We start from the raw sequence: 19937 nt of genomic DNA, 5'->3' as shown, positions 1-19937 counted from the left end.
AAATGGCAATAATAGTAAACATTTGTATTTCACTCTGTGCCAGACCCTGTTCTAAACTCTTTAACATTTATTAATATTTAACAAAGCAGCCCTATGAACTAGGTAAATATTATTATTCCTATTTCTACAGGTAAGGCACCTGAGGCACAGAGAGGTTAGGTAACTTGCCCCAAGGTACCGTACAGCCAAGCGAGGAGGTTCAGACGCGGGTAGCGCAGTGCAGTCCCTGCCCACTAGGCTGTGCTGTTGGACAACGAGGTCGCCTGCCTCGGAGGGCGAGGATGTGCCTGCCCCCAGTGGCGCTCATTAACATACCTACCAGAACGGGAGTTACCCCATTTCAGAGACGCCGGACCTGAAAGGCCCTCCTCCGTGCTCTGGAGCACCTCAGTGCCACTACTGGCACGTCTTCTTGCTTAAACAGCAAGCTCCTTGGTGCAGACACTGGGCCTTAATCTTCTCTCTAGCCCCAGTGCTTTGGAGCGAAACTGAAAAGAAAAAATGAAATCAATTTTGGACCACCCAATAAAACTCAGATTGGACTGTTTTAGACCTCGTCAAATCCTCTGTGGAAAAGGCTAGGAAATGAAGGAAGGAAGGAACAGATGAACAAATGAACTGCATAAATAACATCACTCTCTGAGGAAAGGATAACTAACACCGGCCGTCAGCGGGCTAAAGCCCTGACATGCAGCATGGCAACCGAAGGCCACAGAAACCCGAGTGCCTGGCCAAGAGGTCTGAGAACAAAAAGCCCCGAGCCGGATGGCATTTTTTTTTTTTTTTTTAATTTATTTATGGCTGTGCTGGGTCTTCGTTTCTGTGCGAGGGCTTTCTCTAGTTGTGGCAAGTGGGGGCCACTCTTCATCGCAGTGCCTCTCTTGTTGCGGAGCACAGGCTCCAGATGCGCAGGCTCAGTCGTTGTGGCTCACGGGCCTAGTTGCTCCGCGGCATGTGGGATCTTCCCAGACCAGGGCTCGAACCCGTGTCCCCTGCATTGGCAGGCAGATTTTCAACCACTGCGTCACCAGGGAAGCCCCAGCCGCATGGCATTTGATCAACAAGGTGAAACTGACTGCAAGCGAACTGTGTGCAGCTCATTGGCCACTTCCTGGTCGAGATCAGCCAGGCTGCTCCAGCCCCTCTATAACAGTTTTCACATAACCACGTTAATGACCACTCTGTAGCTGTAAAAGGAACAAAGGTTCAGATGACAACCTGGAAACTAAGCAAAAGTATTCAGAAAAACATTGAAGTCCCAACATCCAGAGGTAATACTGCTGACATTCTGGTACATTTTTTCTAGTCTTTTTTCTATACATACACATATGCCCATGTTTCATTGTCCTTATCATTAATGTGTGTGTTTTTTACAAAATTGGGATCACACTCTAAACGTAGTTTGGTACCCTGCTTCATTCTCTTAATATTTGATCATGAGCATTTTCTCCTGTCCCTAAATATGCTTCCACTGAAAATGTTTAATGGCTGCATGACATTCCATGTGTTAGAAGTCTCATATTGCTGAGCATGTCTTTGTTTCCCATCTTTTTTTATTTTTTAAGGTATAATTTACATACAGTAAAATGCACCCTGTTCAGTGTATAATTTGACAAATGCACATAAGTCATGTAACCACCACCACAAACAAGATATAGAACTGTCCCCTCACTCTCCAGATTTCTGCCTGGTCCTCTGTAATCAACCCCTCCTTGTATTTCCAGCCCCTGGAAACCACTGATCTGTCTTGTTTCCATAGTTTTGCCTTTTCCAGAATGTCATATGAATGGAATCATACAATATGTAGCTTTTTGAAATCGTCTTATCTTTCACTTCACGTAATTCGTCTGAGATCCATCCACGTAGTTTCATGGATCAGTTTGTTACTACTTATTGTGGGTAGTTTACATTGAATGAATTTACCATGGTTTGTCAGTCCAATTGAAGGATATTTGGGTTGCTTCTAGTTTTTGATTACAAATAAATGTGTTATAAACATTCAAGTACAGGTTTTGTGTAAACATAATTTTTCATTTCACTATCCAATTATTTTTTATAATATTGTAATGTTGCAAATGTCACGGTAATGAGGATTCTAAATCTTTTATCCCATTAAAGGCGGTAATGGCATCAGCTTAAATTTCTTTTTTTTTTTTTTAATAAATTTATTTATTTTATTTTTGGCTGAGTTGGGTCTTCGTTGCTGTGCGTGGGCTTTCTCTAGTTGTGGCGAGTGGGGGCTACTCTTCGTTGCAGTGCATGGGCTTCTTGTCAAAATGGATTCTCTTGTTGTGGAGCACGGGCTCTAGGCGTGCGGGCTTCAGTAGTTGTGGCTCGCGGGCTTAGTTGCTCTGCGGCACGTGGGATCTTCCCAGACCAGGGCTCGAACCTGTGTCCCCTGCGTTGGCAGGCAGATTCTTAACCACTGCACCACCAAGGAAGTCCTAAATTTCTATTTTTAAAAAATCAATCAAGGGGCTTCCCTGGTGGCACAGTGGTTAAGAATCTGCCTGCCAACGCAGGGGACACAGGTTCGAGCCCTGGTCTGGGAAGATCCCACGTGCCGCAGAGCAACTAAGCCCGTGCGCCACAACTACTGAGCCTACGCTCTAGAGCCCGTGAGCCACAACTATGAGCCCACGTGCCACAACTACTGAAGCCCATGCACCTAAAGTCCGTGCTCCGCAGCAAGAGAAGCCACCGCAATGAGAAGCCTACGCACCACAATGAAGAGTAGCCCCTGCTTGCCGCAACTAGAGAAAGCCTGCAGGCAGCAATGAAGACCCAACCCAGCCAAAAATAAATAAATAAAATAAATAAATTTATTTAAAAAAAATCAATCAAGGTGAATTCCCTGGCAGTCCAGGAGCTAGGACTCCACGCTTCTACTGCAGGGGGCACGGGTTCGATCCCCGGTCAGGGAACTAAGATCCCGCAAGCCACACAGCGCAGCCGAAAAAACGGGGGCGGAGAGGGCATTTGTGAATTTCCAGAAGTGTGAAACCAAGCAGGACTCCGCGGGGCCCTCCTGGGTACAAAAGCCCCTCTGTGTCCCCTGTCTCTTGTTTGTGAAAAACGGCTTTAGTCTCCCAGAACTTCCCTGTGTTCCAAAGACCAGACTCAAGCAGCTACTAATCAAGGAAGTGAGGAAATGCAGAAACAAAGGAAAAGCAGTCAAGAAACTAGTTCATCGATAGAGCAGAGTCCTAGTTCCTCCTCATAACAATTGTCATAACAATCTGATGCATCTTTGAGTTGTTCTGAAGAAACTAAGACCCCACACAGGTGGAGGTTATTGACTACACGCTGACCCCAAGCACATTGACCCCAGACTGGTTGGAACCAGAAGGTTCCTGAAATATCACCCTGTTAACTCACCACCAATCAATCAGAAGAAAGCCCACGAGCTGAAACCCTCACCCCAATGTTGCCTTTAAAACCCATTTCCTGAAAACCATGGAGGAGTTTGGGTCTTGGAGCATGAGCTGCCCATTCTCCTTGCTTGGTGCCTGCAGTAAACACTGTGCTTTCCTTCACCACAACCCGGTGTCAGTAAACTGGCTTTGTTGTGCAGCGGGCAAGCAGACCCAAGTTCAGTTTGGTAACAAGTGCACTGCCTGAGCATATACGGATTGGTGGAAATCAGATAAGACTGGGAATTCCCTGGTGGCCCAGTGGGTAAGACTCCACGCTCCCAATGCAGGGGGCCTGGGTTCGACCCCTGGTCGGGGAACTAGATCCCGCATGTATGCCACAACTAAGAAGCCTGCATGCTGCAACTAAAAGATCCCGCATGCCGCAACTAAAGATCCCACGTGCTGCAACTAAGACCCGGCACAGCCAAAATAAATAAATTAATTAATTTAAAAAAAAAAAGCAGTTAAGGTTGCTCATGATTCCATGAGCTCATTTTCAAAAGTATCTGACCTGTACAGAAATGGCATGTCTGAGATAGTGTTCACTTTGTAAAGAAAAAAAAATGTTGCCTGCCATACCAGTTCTACAAGGATCAAGCCAATAGCCACTGCAGTCACCCACTGACAGTGTACCTGAGGGGAATTCAGGATGGAGAAAAACAGGGATCATTCTGTCCTTTGGATACTGGCCCTGAGATAGTTAAGATACACAACTAAGGAAAAATTTCAGTAACCCCAGATTCTTGTATCTTCCCATACAGAGAAAAGCACTAAAATCATTAACTTGAGATGTCTGTTTTTGTGATTCCCAGTAATCTTTTGACTTTCAACTACATGTTTTTTTCCAGCTCCCCCCCGCCCAAATTCATATATATCCTGGCTCCTCCCTCACCTCTTTGGAACAGTACATCAAGGCTATCTGAAAGGCTGTCTCCTGGGTTACAATCCTCAGGAAGACACTGAATAAATTCAACTCACAGCTCTTACATTGTGTGTTTTTTTGTTTTGTTTTGTTTTGTTTTTTAAAGTCAGCAATTTGTTTTCTTTTCAGCACTAACTAAAGTCCACCAGGGCAAGGACGAGATCTGCGCTTATTCTCACTTTGTGACTCATCATACAACTATGTAAGCATGTCCGGTTTTTCCTAGAGTGGCACTTGGCTTTCAGCAAGCTCCTGTCCGACTGGATGGACTAAATAAACTAAATGTTGCCTCACTTGGCCAGAGCCACAGCAGGATATCCCCATAAGACACAGATGGCAAGGACAGTACCCAGAAGGCAACGTGGGCCTGCCTGTTGGCTGGGCCCTTCTTTCGAAGCTCTTCTGTGTTCTGTTATGCTCAGATCTGAAGCAATGAATTTCTGCCTACCTTCCTTTGAGAGCAAGAGGATTTCCTATCCTCTTCAGGATTTGGTATGACTAGATTTTGCTTCTACTCCTGGCAGCAATGGATCTTTGCTTGTAGCCTGAGGGAGAGTGAATTTGCTGCTTTTGCTTTCTAAGAGAGAAGGGAAGCGGTTGGGGTTTTGTGCCCGTCCTCCAAAAGTTGGATGCCTGCCCTACCAAGGGGTTTCTCTCTGGTGTCAGAGATCTCTGTCTCCATCTTTCTCATGAAGAAAGATTTCTGATGGAGGTTTACAGAAAAGAGCTTGTGAATGAATGTAAACTCTTGTTGTTTCTGAGGCTCCTGGCTATTCCAAATTGACATGCTAGCCCATGCTTGGCCTCTAAGAATTCATTAAAATTTTAACTGATTTCCTCTTGCCCACTTGTGTGGCAGCCACCTCTTTCCCCTGTGCTTTGCCAAAGGTGAAAGAGCTCTTTGTTCAAAGTGTCTTTGGAGAGGCTAGGCTCTCTTTGGAATTCAGTTTACTTGGTTGCTTTGCAACCTCAGCTCTCTGATGGGCTCAAGAGAAGTTATGATTTTAAAGGTTATCCAGCCTTTTCTCATTATGATGTTAGGAGTGACATTCTTTGCAGCTTTCTACATTCTAAGCCCATTCCGCGCATCCTTATTGAATGCATACTATGTGCCAGGCTTTGTTCTAGGTGCTGGGGATAGAGAGGTAGATGCAATACATCTGATCTCAAAAAATTTATATTCAGTTGAGGGGAGTATTACACATTATGGCATTAGGTGATAATAAGTTCTATGAAGAACGCTTAAGCAGATGATAGAAAACAGAAAGATGGGTGTACAAATGGTATTTTTTTTGGGGGGGGGTGTGTCTCCCTATGCCCCAACTAGTGTAGATACTGTCTACACTTCATTGCACTTTTTTCCTTCTTCTCAGGGATCTCTGTACTGGAGACTGGAGTAGACAACATCCTGAATCTGATATATAACTTGGTAAGAAGATTTCAACCCCCAACAGTAACTGGGACCATCGTTCCCATTCCCATCAGAAAGCACAGGACTCACAGGACTCATAAACATGCCAGGTATTCTGTGTAGGATCAAACCCGTACCTAGGGACACAAAGTACAGGGGTGTGTATATACTTTGACTCAATACAAGACAGAACTTTCAGTCACAGCTGAAACTTACTGTAGAAGTAACTTACTGTTCTGGAAGGTAATACATTTCCCTTCCTTAGAATAGTTCCAACCCTGCAAGCTTCCAACTTCCCTGAGGGCATCTAACCAGACAGGTTGAAAGACCACTGCCAAAGCCTTTCCCAGGGCTTCACTGGGAAGCTGCTCTCCTGCACTGCTCAGCACTGATACTCCATCTCTCACCGCACTGTACAGAGGAGCAAACCCAGCTTTAGAGACGTGATCTGACCAAGGTCACAGAGCTGGGAAGGAGCTGGCTGGACTGAGCTTGGAGCCAAGGTGTTGCATTTGACTCCAAAACCTGTTATCCTTCTCCTGACCCGCGGAACCTCAGGTGACACTTACCTAGCGGCTCCACACCCACTAACGCAAAACAGGCACCTTTCTCCAAGCGTTTAAACCCTCCAGTTAGTAATGTCAGCCGAAGGGTAGGAAAGGGCCAGCTTCTTTTCTTGTCCATATTCATCAGATTTGACTGAGCGCCTTTTGCCTCAGGAGAACTGCTGACTCTCTCACTGACGTAACCCAAACTGATCCCTTTCGCCATAGGACGCTTCCCACCAGGGCTCAGGCGACTAGCGAAAATCCGGCGCCTGGACTGAGTCCTCGGGTGTGGGGAGACGGCGGGGAGGCCCTTGCCCCGCAAGTTTCCTCCTTTGCCACTTGGAGTGACAGGTTCTGCCGCTCTCACGGGGAGGAGGTGAGAGGACCTTGGCCGAGGAAGCAGTGCGTCAGCCGAAGCGGCGGTGGCTCGACCAGCCGTGCGCGTAGGCACAAAGCCGACCCGGGCCGGGCTTCGCCACGCACTGCCGGGAGCGGAGGTCCGGCGGAGGCCTGGAGGAGGCGCACGAGCCTCCTGCGCAGGAACTGGGGCGGGGCCTGAGTGGGCGGAGCCAGTGGCACGGTTAAGCGAGGGCCACGGGGGAGAGGGGCGCGTGCGCTCCGGCAGTGGGCGGGGACATCGAGAGGCCGGGTCTCAACGTCACGGGCAGCCCCGCCACTCGGCCATCGTCTACCTCCCGGAGGCGGCAACCGCTCCTGCTCTGCCCTTCCCGGTTGGCGGGGCCAGCTGCGCCTCGTTTCTTTGTTGACCATGGGGGACCCCAGCAAGCAGGACATCCTGACCATCTTCAGGCGCCTCCGGTCGGTGCCCACCAACAAGGTAACGGCCGCCGGGCGTGTTCGGGCTTGCTTCGCATCACTGCCGGACCCTGCGGGCGGCCCCTGCGGCGCCAGTGGCCGCGGCCGCGGGAGGAGGAGCCGGCCCGGCCTGTGACACGTCGCACTGTGCGGCCGCAGCGGCTGGGCCTCGCCTGGGTCCGGACTGTGCGCCGCCCCCCAGCTTCAGCAAGGGAGGGGCGGGGGAGGGGGCGCACCCCAGGGTCCGAGGCAGGGCGGGCACCTGGGAGTCCTGGGGGCGGGAGGGAGGCGAGAGCATCTGGGGGGCCCGGGGGCGGACACTTGCGGGCTCCTAACACCGGGCCGGGGAACGTACGGGGGGCGGAGGCGGCCTTTGGTGGGGGCGGAGTGGACACGAGTTCTGAGAGAGCCGGGGGCGAGCTCGGGGGCCCGAGAGAGGGCTAGGGGGCGTACCCGCGGCTCCTGCGACGGGGGGCGGAGACCGCAGGCCACCTATGACCCAGCCGGGAAGCATGCGCCGGGCCAGAAACTCCAGCTGGTAGCGCTGGGCGCTCGGGGAAGCTCGGCTCGCCCCCTCCCCGTCTCCGAGCTCACCTCTGAAGCTCCTCAGGGAAGCTGTGTCCTCTGGTGGCAGCCTCAGTTTCCCTGTATGATAAAGCTGCTAAGTGATCACTGCTAAGTGGCTTCGAGCTCTTGTCTCTTGCTAAGAAAGCCCACCACAGACCCCTTTCCCTTCCTTCCCTTTTGTCTTTCTCTTTGGAGATGGGGGTTTTCCTTTTTTTTTTTTTTCATCTCCAGAGACTGTCCCTTCCCCCCACCCATGACTCTTACAACTTTTCGCTACTGGCTGGAGATGTTGTGGTGACACATCGGGCTAAAGTGACACCCTCCGCTGAGGATCACAGGTCAGAGTGGAACCTGGACAGTGCAAAGGGCCGTCGTGTCAGCGTGGACTCTGTGTGCCATGACATGATGGCATAGAAAGAAAGTCCCAGAGTTTTACAAAACTTAGATGTCTTTGTTTTAGGTCTAGGTGGAGGGGAGCCCATCTTTTTACAGCCTAAGAGAAGTGAGCGAGGAAACAGTTTATTGGAGGTGTTATCTGATGAACATAGGAAAGTCAGGAGGGGAAAGGGTCCAGGAATTCTCCAGTGCCAATTTCTGTGCTATTTTCTTGATTTTCAAATTTAGGTTAATCTGTTTATAAAGAGGGGTTGATGTAAACTAGACCAGATTAGGATCTGCAGTTAGCAGTGTAGAAACTATACATTGTTTTGTCTGCTTTATCTCAGAAACCCAACATGTATTCTCTTTGACTGAATTCATCAAAAGATGCCCCTTTTAAATAAGAAGTCAGTGTCTTTATACCAAGAACACTTTTGAGGGACATGTGTGGGCTTGCTTGTAAATTGTTATCCAGACCCTGGGACTTCCTAACTGTCACTTTGGGCAGGTCACTTGACTACTTTGTGCCTTATTTTCCTCATCTGAAAATGGGGCATGAACTAGATCTAATTCAGAGATCTGAATTATTATTATTATTGTGAGGATTAAATGAGAAAATCCAAGAAAAGCACTTAGAGCAGTACCTGTATATACTGGCCCTCGATACATGTCAGCAATTTTTTGTTGTTATTATTATTTTAATTATGAACAACACACTTGTAGAAAATTTTATATTCTGTAGTAGGATTCATAAAAGCATCGAGCAAAAATATTTTCTGGTAGTGTTCCACAGTATTGTGCTGCATTTCTTGATTAAGACTTTTTATTTGATTGTTAATAAGAAACCATTACCTAAGCAAAGATGAAAACTAGTTTTAATGATGTGGAAGAGTTAATAAGCATTTTTAAAATGAGGTGGTTAAAAAGAGCTCTAAGACACACAAGACAGGAAAGTACTTAAAAACACCTTGGTTTACTTTTAGAATGTGGTGTCCAATTCTCCCTCTCATGTGTGATGAATCTTTACTCTGGATCAAAGGTTTTAACTCAAAGGGTCAGTTTTCTAGTTTGTGAAATCCTCCCTTGTCTCTGCTGTTCCCTTAGTGTTATATTGATTGTTTGAGTTACTCAGCAAATACCCATTCAGCAAGTATTGGTTAAGCACCTGCAGCGTGCCCGGGCACTGCAGAGCACTGAGGATGTACTGATGGAAAAAGAGACAGGCTCCTGCCTTCAGGAAGCAGGTGGTCTATCTGGTGCCTGGAGGACAGATAAAGGGCTGCCTGGCGGGGTAAGAGGCAGTGTAGTGAAGGGGTGACGAGTGCGATCCGGGGCAGACTGCCCGGGGTCCAGTCCCTGTGACACCACGTCTTAGCTATGACGCTTAACTTCATGTTTCCTTAGTTTTCTCTAACACGGGGATGAAAACTGGCGCTGTATACTCTGCAGGGAACTTGAAATGTGTAAAGTGAACGTGCAGGGCCCTTGTTTGAAAAGTACTAAGCATTTCAAGATGAGACAGCAGAGCATTAACCACCCATGGGCCCTTCTGTGTGCAGTGTCCTGTGTGACTGCGTTGATCACACACACGCCCGGAAGCTGGCTCCGATGGGCATAAGAACAGTACCTTCTTACAGGGTTGTTATCAAGATTCCGTTGGCCAACAACAGTGCATGACATGGAGCAAACACTAAATATTAGCTGTGATTTCTATAGTAATTATTCTCACCATGTGGCAAAACAAATTGTTCGTCCAAAACTACTTTTTATCACCATAAGAACTGATATTCTGTGTAGAAAACCATATCTCCACTTTGGTTTAGGATTGCCCATCAAAACAAAATGGAGTCCCTGCTCCAACAGAGAGCCAGACTTGGATTTCGAACTGCCCTCTGACCTCAGATTCCCCAGGGCCCAGTCTCGGCTCGTGAGCTCTTCCACCACCTGTATTTGCATTTGGTGCCTACTTTGTGCCAGGCTCAGTGCTCAGCGCTCAGCTCAGGTGAACAAGGCCCCAGCCCTCACAGAGCTACATTCTGCAATTCCTCATCTTTTTTTTTTTTTTTCAGGAGAAAAGGATTTTTTTTTTTTTGGCTGCCTTGGGTCTTCGTTTGCTGCGTGCAGGCTTTCTCTAGTTGTGGCGAGTGGTGCGTGGGCTTCTCATTGCAGTGGCTTCTCTTGTTGCGGAGCACGGGCTGTAGGCGCACGGGCTTCAGTAGTTGTGGCACGCGGGCTCAGTAGTTGTGGCTCGCGGGCTCTAGAGCGCAGGCTCAGTAGCTGTGGCGCGTGGGCTTAGTTGCTCTGCAGCATGTGGGGTCTTCCCGGACCAGGGCTCGAACCCGTGTCTCTTGCATTGCGGAACGGATTCTTAACCACTGCGCCACCAGGGGAGTCCAGAAATGGATTTATTTAGAGAGATACATATTCTGTAGACCGAATGCGGTCTGTCTCAAAAGGCGAGAACGGCCTTGGGAGAAACACACTCCACAGACAAGAGTGTGGGCCATCTCCGAAGGCGAGAGGCCTGCAATTCCTCATCTTAGTTGGTGGGTCAGGAGGATTCTGAGGCCTCTTGTTAGAAACCCCGCCGCTGTCTTTTCGTAACCAGCCTTGCGACCACCTCGGGAGTGATTCTCAGACTTGCCTGCTCTGGGCTGTGTGCTCCCAATCTCTGGGTCATGTCCCTGCACAGGGCCATTTCCTGCACAGGCTTTTGCCCCTTCTGCCCTTTTAGACTCTATTCTTGATATCCCACATGCCACTTGGACTCTGTCTAGAAAACTTTTTGCATCCTATCCTTGCTTACTAAGGTTCAACATTGTAACTAGTTGTCTTGCCCGCTGGGACTGCTGGACCGTGAGCTCCATGCGGGCTGACTCTTCCCGGGCCACCTTTGTACGTGCACTCCGTGTGTGCCGGGGGCATACTGATAGTGACAGCTGTTAGCTAAGTGAGTGAGGGATCACAGTGGCCTCTCGCAGAGGGACGGCACCTTTGGCAGAGTCGGGCCCACTGTTTGGCATCCCAGGGGAGGGCATTCCTTACTCTGATGGCTGTTACCACAGGGCATCTTCATTTCCGTGTCCTTTACTCCCACTTCAATGGCCTGTCCGGGGCGGGGGGTAGGGGAAGGTGGGGAGACTCGGCAAGCGCTTGTGGGGTCAGTGCCGCCATCCACTTCTTAATACCTCAGCCTCTGCCTCAGCGCCTGGCACACAGCAGGCAATCAGTAAACACTGAAGTGAAGGCCTGGTGCCTCTCGTGTCAGCTGTCACCGCTCTGCCACTACTCCTGCCTGCTTATGGTGAACCTGTCGCCATGAGGGGCTTTGGAAAATCCACGCGTGTTTTCACGCTTGTATTGCCTCAAAAGGCCAGAAGCCAGAGCTTGCTTGCTTTTTTTTTTTTTTTTCCACACTGCATGGCACGTGGGGTCTTAGTTCCCAGACCAGGGTTTGAGCCGCTCCCCCCTGCATTGGAAGCGTGGTGTCTTAACCACTGGACCGCCAGGGAAGTCCCCAGATCTTTCTTGATGGTTTTAGTTGGGACAACCTTCACATAGGTGGCTCTGCCTATAAAGCATACCTAAAAGATGTGGGCTTTTAAAAAACCTCCTATTCGTGGAATTTTTACCACTCCGTTGTGCTGATGGTAATTCATTACAAATATTAATTCCATGACAAGCACTGTGTATTTTAAAGTACTTTTGTGTCCTGTTATCAGATGAAGAATATTTGACTTCATCGTTGAGGGGGCTGGTGCTAATTTTTGAGCTGGTAATAAGTTTTGTAAGTTGTTCATTTGATTAACATATATTTCCTGAATACTTTGTATGGGTAGGTCACTATTTTTCAGGCTTTGTGGGAGATGAAAAAACACACAGAAAACATTTATTGAGCGTTAGCCACGTCCGGGCTCTGTGCAGATGCAGGAGGAAGGCAGGGTGAGGGAAGGGTCCCCGACCCTGCAGGAGCTCCGAGCTGTGCAGGAGGGGGCCCACTCCTTGGACGTGAGCTGTGTGTCTGAGTAATAACAGTGACCTGGACAGAGTGGAGGGGGCAGAGGTCATGAAGGACACGGCATTTCACGCAGGGACAGCTCTCTCTATTAGCATCTGTTGCGGAGCTCAGCATCTTAAAACAACAAACACAAGTTGTCTCACACAGGTTCTGAGGGCCAGGAATCTGGGGGTGGCTCAGTTAGCTAAAATATGGTTTTATTTTTCCTGGAAAACAATTCAAAACAAGTCTATTATTTGTGGAATTTTTAACTGTCCTGTTGTCCTGGCTCTAATTACTCATAAGTTTTCATTTCCACAGCAAGCACTGTGTATTCTAAAGTACGTTTGTGCTCTTGTTATCAGGTGAAGAATGTTGACTTTAGTCGGTGCTGAGGAAGGAAGGCTCAGGGCTTCTCAGGAGGCTGCAGTCACCGAAGGCTGGGGCCTCCACTCCACGCTCACTCACGTGGTGGTCAGCCGGCCTCCCCTCCTCACTGGCCGTTGGACTAAAGGCCTCAGTTCCTCTCCACGTGGCTCTCTCCACTGGGCGACCCAGTGTCCTCAAGACATGGCACCTGGCGTCCCCCAGAGCCAGTGATCCAGGGGAGAGAGCGAGAGAGAGAAAGGAAGCCCCAGGGTCTTTTATGACCTCACCCCGGAAGGGACGCGCCAGCACTTCTGCCATATCATTGGTCACACAGGCCTCCTGGGCAAATCGAGGGTGGGGATTACATGAGGGGGTGAGTACCAGGAGGGCAGGATCCAGGGGGACATCCAGGGGGCTCTCTTCCTCTGGCTGGGGAGAGAAGAAATCTGCACAGACGCCTGCCATTTGGTAGAGAGCCACTGCCCAGGGGACAGTGAGGCCTTGGGCCTTTCCAGCAGGGGACATCCCTGTCTAGTGTTCGTTCATGTGACTGGTAGGAACCCTGTTGATGCTCATGCATGAGTCATACTTGAGACAATAAACACCTCTAGGTTCTCTTCACCACGCGTACTACGTGCTATTATAATAGATATGCAATACTATATAACTTACATAATTAATGCATTATGTTAATAGTTTATTGATATATAATTATATAATACAGGAACATTATTATAATAATAAAAGAAACAGAAATTTGAGGTTTTAAAAAAAAATCTAGGTGAGATTTTTTCTAATAACCAGTTTGTTTATCTATTCTTCTTTTTTTTTTTTTTTTTTTTTTTTGCCGTACCGTGCAGCTTGTGGGATCTTAGTTCCCCCACCAGGGATTGAATCTGGGCTCTGGTAGTGAAAATGCTGAGTCCTAACCACTGGACTGCCAGGGGATTCCCTCTAATAATCAGTTTAAATTGTAAAGATTAAGCAGCTTTCAAGCCAAATCCTGTATTGTCCTATAGGATGGCTCATTTGGCTAATAAGAATCGATGAATAACTGAATTTTGAAATTTTCTTTCAGGTGTGTTTTGACTGCGGTGCCAAGAATCCCAGCTGGGCCAGCATCACTTACGGGGTGTTCCTGTGCATAGACTGCTCGGGGTCACACCGCTCGCTTGGCGTCCACCTGAGTTTTATTCGGTAAGGGGACCTTTCCTCACTGGGGGTGGGAGTGATTACCTCGTTACGTGGGTCTCTCTCCCCTTTTCCTTTATGTTTGTTTTGACGTCAAGTAAAATGAGAGGTTGGTTATGAGTTATGGAGATTTATATCTTATGTAATTGAGTAAACTCGGAAAATGAGTTATTTTCTACTTGGTCGCTGTGCTGTAGAGCTTGGTGTGAGAGGAAGCGGTGCTGAAGCCACAGTCAGAACAGAAGGCTTGAGGCAGCATCTCCTTTTCCTTTCTTGTCTCTGATGATTAGCAGCACACAGGAGTCTTGCTCTGATGCCTCCTGGGGGATGGGGTCTCTGTCACTCCTCCAGGTGGCGACTCACTGCAGGTGGCAGGAGACCCTTGTCAGAGCAGGGCTGTGCCCCCAGCAAAATGCGGCAGCTCAGCCTCCAGGGACACTTATAGCAGAGCCCGAGGGAATGATTTTTGCATGAATTTTAGTGGCAATTTCAAATGTTTGCAATGTGAAAGACGTGGGCTGCCTGGGCCCCTCTGGCGAGTCCCTGTCTCTGCTCTGACCCCTTGGTAGTAGCCTCTCTGGGGCCTTTGTGGCCATCAGAGAAAGATGCCCCCTCTGGACACAGTCCCACAGGCCAGTAGGAGGCCGGAAGTGCAGGGGCACCCCTGAGCAGTCGTGGCTCAGACCTCTGTGTGGCCGGCCTCCCCAGGTCAGTTCACCTGTTTCCCTGCCAGTTCTTTTTCCAGGGAAGGAGCCAGCTAGGCAGGTAGGCTGTTTGAAATCATGGCAAGCAGTTTTATTTTATATTATGACTTGAGGAATACTGATACTACAGTGTGATTGCCATAAAGAGCATTTGTTCCTGTAGGGTAAAATCTATGATAATTTATAACAAGATATTTTGTATCCTGGCGCAAAAACTATACAGTAATAATAACAACATAACTTTCTTTCTTTTTTTTTTTAAAGCATATTTATTTATTTATTTTTGGCTGCGTTGGGTCTTCGTTGCGGTGCGCGGGCTTCTCATTGCGGTGGCTTCTCTTGTTGCGGGGCACGGGCTCTAGGTGCGCAGGCTCAGTAGTTGTGACTCGCGGGCTCTAGAGCGCAGGCTCAGTAGTTGTGGCGCACGGGCTTAGTTGCTCCGCGGCATGTGGGATCTTCCCGGACCAGGGCTCGAACCCGTGTCCCCTGCATTGGCAGGCAGATTCTTAACCACTGTGCCACCAGGGAAGTCCCCATAGCTTTCTTTTTAATGTATTAACTGAAAAAAACTGTGTACTTTCCTGAGTTTTTTTTTTCAGAAATCAATTTATCAAAGCAGAATGGGCTAAATATTATAGCCATAGAACTCCATAGGTCATGATTTAGAAAAGGGATTTCTCTTGGGTGTTCTTACTACTTTCAGAATATCTATCAGTTTCCTGTCTTTTCTTTTTTCTTAGATGCTGGACCCAGGATATTTTTAATACACTCCCCTGACCTTGTCTCTTTTTGAAATGTGGAGGGATTTGGTTGCCAGGGCAAGTTTATTCTTCATGTACTTTTTCCCCCAGGTCAGTTGTCACCAGCTGGCACATGGTGACCCACTCTGTCCAGAGGCCGCGATGCCTAGACTCGAGGCAATACGTAGTTTGTTGTCTTCCTTTCTCTCTTACTGTGCTCTTTCCCTCTTCCTCTCTGCGAGGTCCCGCCCATCAGAACCCGGCCCTCCCTTTTCCTCACCACTGCAGCGCAACACCAGTTTGAACCATTCCAGGAAATCAGGTGGTTTTCTGACGTGTTCCCCAGCTGAGGGCAGGGCTGCCTGAGAGCCTGATGAGGCTGGACAGCAGGGCCTGTTTGGGATGTGGCAGGTTTAATCGCTACCCTTTTAAAGTTACATAAATATAACTGTATGAATCATGATGCTTATAAATGATTCAAGAACAACTGTTTAAAAAAAAAATCACTGTACATATAACCCAAGGGCAACAGTCTAGGATTTGGGCAAGAGAAAGTCAAGGATGATAAGGGTATTAAGGATTTTCTTTCTAAGAGGTGGAGGGCTGCTCTTTAAACATTTTTTATTGATTAAAAAATTTACAAACATTAGTTCACTGGGAAAAAAATCCAGACAGTCCCAGAGTATATAAAGTAGGAAGTGAAAGTCCCCGCTCTAGAACCCCCTTCCCTCTCCTTCCTCTCCCCATGCTAGCTGGCTGCACACACACGTGCACACACACACACAGAGTCCCATTTCCCAGGCTTGAACATATTAACAGTTTGGCATGGGTGGAATGTTTATTTAAAAGGAGGTTTGGTTTTGTTTTGTTTTTAAGTAGAATTTCAAGTCAACAAGTTTACAAAGGGAAAAAAATTTTTAAACTACAGCTTTTGCCAAGCAAAAAGGAAAAGGCAGGTTAGGCAGCTATGGAAAAGGCAAGCTGCATTGGGAGCTGACTGCAGAGTGGACCTGGTTGTCTGGCCCCTCCCCACCCCCCCGGGACTCGGAGCGCTTCGCGCAGTGCCTGTGCCGCTGAGTCTCCCAGTGCTCCTGTCTCTGGCTCTGTTTATTCTCAAGTTCACCATTAAGTATGTCACGAGCTGTGACAAGTGCAGGGGGTCTCCCCCTTGCGTCACTGTGGTTGGGCTGGGGGTACAAATACAACATAAATAAGAAGATAAACTATAAAGAACATTGATAGAAACAGAGCATTGTGTCTACTTCCGGTTGGAAAATTAGGCAAAGTGTAAAGGAGGAGGTCACATTTGCAGTGAACTTCGAAGGTCTGGTGAGATTTTGATAATGGAGACAAGGTAGGGAAAAAGGAGGGCAGCACTCAGACCTTAAGAAAAGATATAGAGATGGGAAAAAGTGAAATGTTTAGTAGCTAGTTTTTATACGCATAGGAAAATGAGGAGAAATAAGATTCAGAGGGGAAGATCTGTGTGACCTTGGGAGGGCCAGTGTGGGAGCTTAAACTTTATGCCCCTGAGGCCCTTGGGGGGTACACGTGGGACGGGAAGGCTGATGTGAGCCTGGGTGCAGTAGGCGCCCCGGAGAGTCACAAGGCAGTGCTGGGTGGGTGATAGCAGTGCGGATGCTGCAGCCAGGCTGCTGGGGGCTGAATCCCGTCGCCGTCCCTTACTAGCTCTGCGCCTGTTCCTTACCTCTCTGTGTCTCAGTTTCCTTCCCTGAAAAGTGGAGATGGGAAGGCTTATACTCGTCTTAGGGCTTTGGGAGGAGTGAGCAAATGAACTCACATGAATCCTGGCACGTGGCCAGACCCCAGCTTGTTTTTTTCGTTTTTTATTTTTTTAATACATTTATTTATTTTATTTATTTATTTTTGGCTGTGTTGGGTCTTCGTTGCGGTGCGTGGGCTTCTCATTGCGGTGGCTTCTCCTGTTGTGGGGCACGGGCTCTAGGCACGCAGGCTTCAGTAGTTGTGGTTCGTGGGCTCAGTAGTTGTGGCTCGCGGGCTCTAGAGCCCAGGCTCAGTAATTGTGGCGCACGGGCTTAGTTGCTCCGCGGCATGTGGGATCTTCCCGGACCAGGGCTCGAACCCGTGTCCCCTGCATTGGCAGGCGGATTCTCAACCACTGCGCCACCAGGGAAGCCCCCCAGCTTGTTGATGATGATCAGATCTGAATTATCTGGGTGCCAGCTCAGTGGAGAGGTGCCAGCAAGAGGAGAACCTTTTTATGATGTTAGCCTAGAAAGGCAACATCTCTCATGATTTAAATCAATCAACCAAGCCAGTTATAAACAAATGGCTGCCTGGAAGCTGTTGCCGGGCTTGTCTGTACGAGTCTGGATTAATTATGGTGTAATTTACTCCACTGAAAAAGTTTGATTACAGGAAATTCCCTGGCTAGGACTCTGCACTTCCACTGCAGGGGGCAGGGTTTGATCCCTGGTTGGGGAACTAAGATCCCGCAAGCCACGCAGCACAGCCAAAAAAATAAATAAAAGTAAAAATTTTGCTTACCTAACGTTGTCATGTTTATTTGTGAGAGTCATTCGAATTTCATAAGTTTCTGAAATCCATTTAAATGCTCTACTTAAAAAAAAAAAATACTGACTATGGTAGCCATTAGTGAAGCTAATTCTTGCAATTTTTAAGGAGGTTATGTCTTGACTCATATAAGGATTATAGAGGTTGTGGGAAACCTGTTTTTTCATTTACCTAATTTGTTAACAGAAGCTATTTTCTTAAAGTGACACGAATTCTCCAACTTCTCTTACTTTCTCTGCTTTACTGTTTTCTTAGCACTGTCACAGACCCCTTCCTTTCACGTAGCTCTTAATCTAAATTAAGGTGAGAAGCCACCTACAGGGAGCCGCCCCCTGCTGTAGGGATGGGAACTGATGAGCAGTTCGGGTGCCTTCTTACGGCTGACTGTATTCAGAGTCCATTACCACCAACCTTTTATTGCGAAATGTCAGTGTTAGGAGAGAAAATCCCTGTCAGGTCAGTTCAAGGACAATTAGTTTTTACCTCTTACCTTCATTTCTAAGAAACATATAGAGAAATGTTTGCCTTTTTTTTTTTTTTTAAAAGATAGTTTAGGATTAAAAGTTGTAAGGCAGATACAGCCACTATGGAGAACAGTATGGAAGTTCCTTAAAAAACTAAAAATAGAATTAACATATGACCCAACAATCCCACTCCTGGGCATATACCCAGAGAAAACCATAATTCACAAAGACACATGGGGACTTCCCTGGTGGCACAGTGGTTTAGAATCCACCTGCCAATGCAGGGGACACAGGTTTGAGCCTTGGTCTGGGACGATTCCACATGCCGCGGAGCAACTGAGCCCATGCGCCACAACTACTGAGCGTGTGAGCCACAACTACTGAGCCCACGTGCCACAACTACTGAAGCCCGTGTGCCTAGAGCCTGTGCTCCGCGACAAGAGAAACCACTGCAGTGAGAAGCCCACGCACCGCAACGAAGAGTAGCCCCTGCTCGCTGCAGCTGGAGAAAGCCTGAGCACAGCAACAAAGACCCAACACAGCCAAAAAAAAAAAAAAGCACATGCACCCTAATGTTCATTGCCACACTACTTACAATAGCCAGGTCATGGAAGCAACCTAAATGTCCATCAACAGAGGAATGGATAAAGAAGATGTGGTACATATATACAATGGAATATTACTCAGCCATAAAAAGGAACGAAATTGGGTCATTTGTAGAGATGTAGATGGACCTAGAGACTCATACAGAGTGAAGTAAGTCAGAAAGAGAAAAACAAATATCATGTATTAACACAAATATGTGGAATCTAGAAAAATGGTATAGATGATCTTATTTGCAAAGCAGAAATAGAGAACAAACGTATGGACACCAAGGAGGGAAAGGGGGTGGTGGGATGAATTGGGAGATTGGAATTGACGTATATAAACTATTGATACTATGTATAAAATAGACAACTAATGAGAACCTACTGTATAACTCAGGGAACTCTACCCAATGCTCTGTGGTGACCTAAATGGAAAGGAAATCCAAAAAAAGAGGGGAGGGACTTCCCTCGTCGCTCAGTGGTTTAGAATCTGACTGCCAATGCAGGGGACATGGGTTCGATCCCTGGTCCGGGAAGATCCACATTCCACGGAGCAAGTAAGCCTGTGTGCCACAACTACTGAGCCCACGTACCACAACTACTGAAGCCCACGCGCCTAGAGCCCATGCTCCGCAACGAGAAGCCATGGCAATGAGAAGCCCGCGCATCACATCCAAGAGTAGCCCCGCTCGCCGCGACTAGAGAAAGCCTGCACGCAGCAACGAAGACCCAACGCAGTCAAAAATAAATAAATAAATAAATAAAATGAATTTTTTTTTAAAAAAAGAGGGGACATGTATACGAATAGCTGATTCACTTTGCTATACAGTAGAAACTAACACAACATTGTAAAGAAACTATACTCAAGTAAAAATTAATTTAAAAAGTGTTGTAAGGCAGATTAGCAAATCTGAGTACGTATATCCTCAATTTTAGGACTTTTAAAAATGTTTAAAGTCAGCCCATATTCAGGTACCTATTACGTGCCTGTGCTAGGAGTTGAGAGAAACATGTGGGAGACTCCTGTCCTCTGGAGCTTGCCGCTTATAACAGTGTGACAGAGTCACCACGATGATAATGATGGTGATGGTGATGGTGATGGTGATCATCATGATGATGGTGGTAGTGATGAAGGTGATGGTGGTGATGGTCGTGATAGTGATGATGATGATGATGGTGGTGACGGTGACAATACTGGTGATGACGATTATCATCATCATCATGATGGTGGTGAGGAGCATTTTAGCCATGTGGTGTTTACCATGAGCCAA

At 47.6% G+C, this 19937-nt stretch overlaps 1 protein-coding gene and 2 long non-coding RNA genes across 5 annotated transcripts in view; 1 reads left to right on the top strand and 2 right to left on the bottom strand.

Annotated features, from left to right (window-relative positions):
- Positions 1 to 19937, bottom strand: part of LOC309610184 — a 281821-nt gene that overhangs the window by 142413 nt on the left and 119471 nt on the right. The gene's annotated exons all lie outside the window — the stretch shown is intronic.
- LOC309610176 lies at positions 771 to 6725 on the bottom strand. Its single transcript, XR_014233762.1, has 2 exons — positions 6319 to 6725; positions 771 to 1187 (listed from the first exon to the last, which is right to left on the bottom strand). It is a non-coding gene; the product is annotated as an uncharacterized lncRNA (long non-coding RNA).
- The window catches only part of ARFGAP3 (ARF GTPase activating protein 3), a 58432-nt gene continuing 45410 nt past the window's right edge, over positions 6916 to 19937 (top strand). The window contains exons 1-2 of one of the 3 annotated variants that reach the window (XM_082352637.1): positions 6916 to 7135; positions 13503 to 13621. In XM_082352637.1, the coding sequence (XP_082208763.1) occupies positions 7067 to 7135; positions 13503 to 13621 (188 nt within the window). In that variant the 5' untranslated portion in view covers positions 6916 to 7066. The remainder of the gene's footprint in view (positions 7136 to 13502; positions 13622 to 19937) is intronic. The other 2 variants (XM_082352636.1, XM_082352638.1) reach the window with 2 other exon arrangements.

This window comes from Balaenoptera borealis, assembly GCF_965194805.1.
Source record: "Balaenoptera borealis genome assembly, chromosome: 13".
In the NCBI taxonomy this organism is placed as follows: Eukaryota; Metazoa; Chordata; class Mammalia; order Artiodactyla; family Balaenopteridae; genus Balaenoptera; species Balaenoptera borealis.
This window is presented reverse-complemented; position numbering and strand designations above follow the sequence as displayed.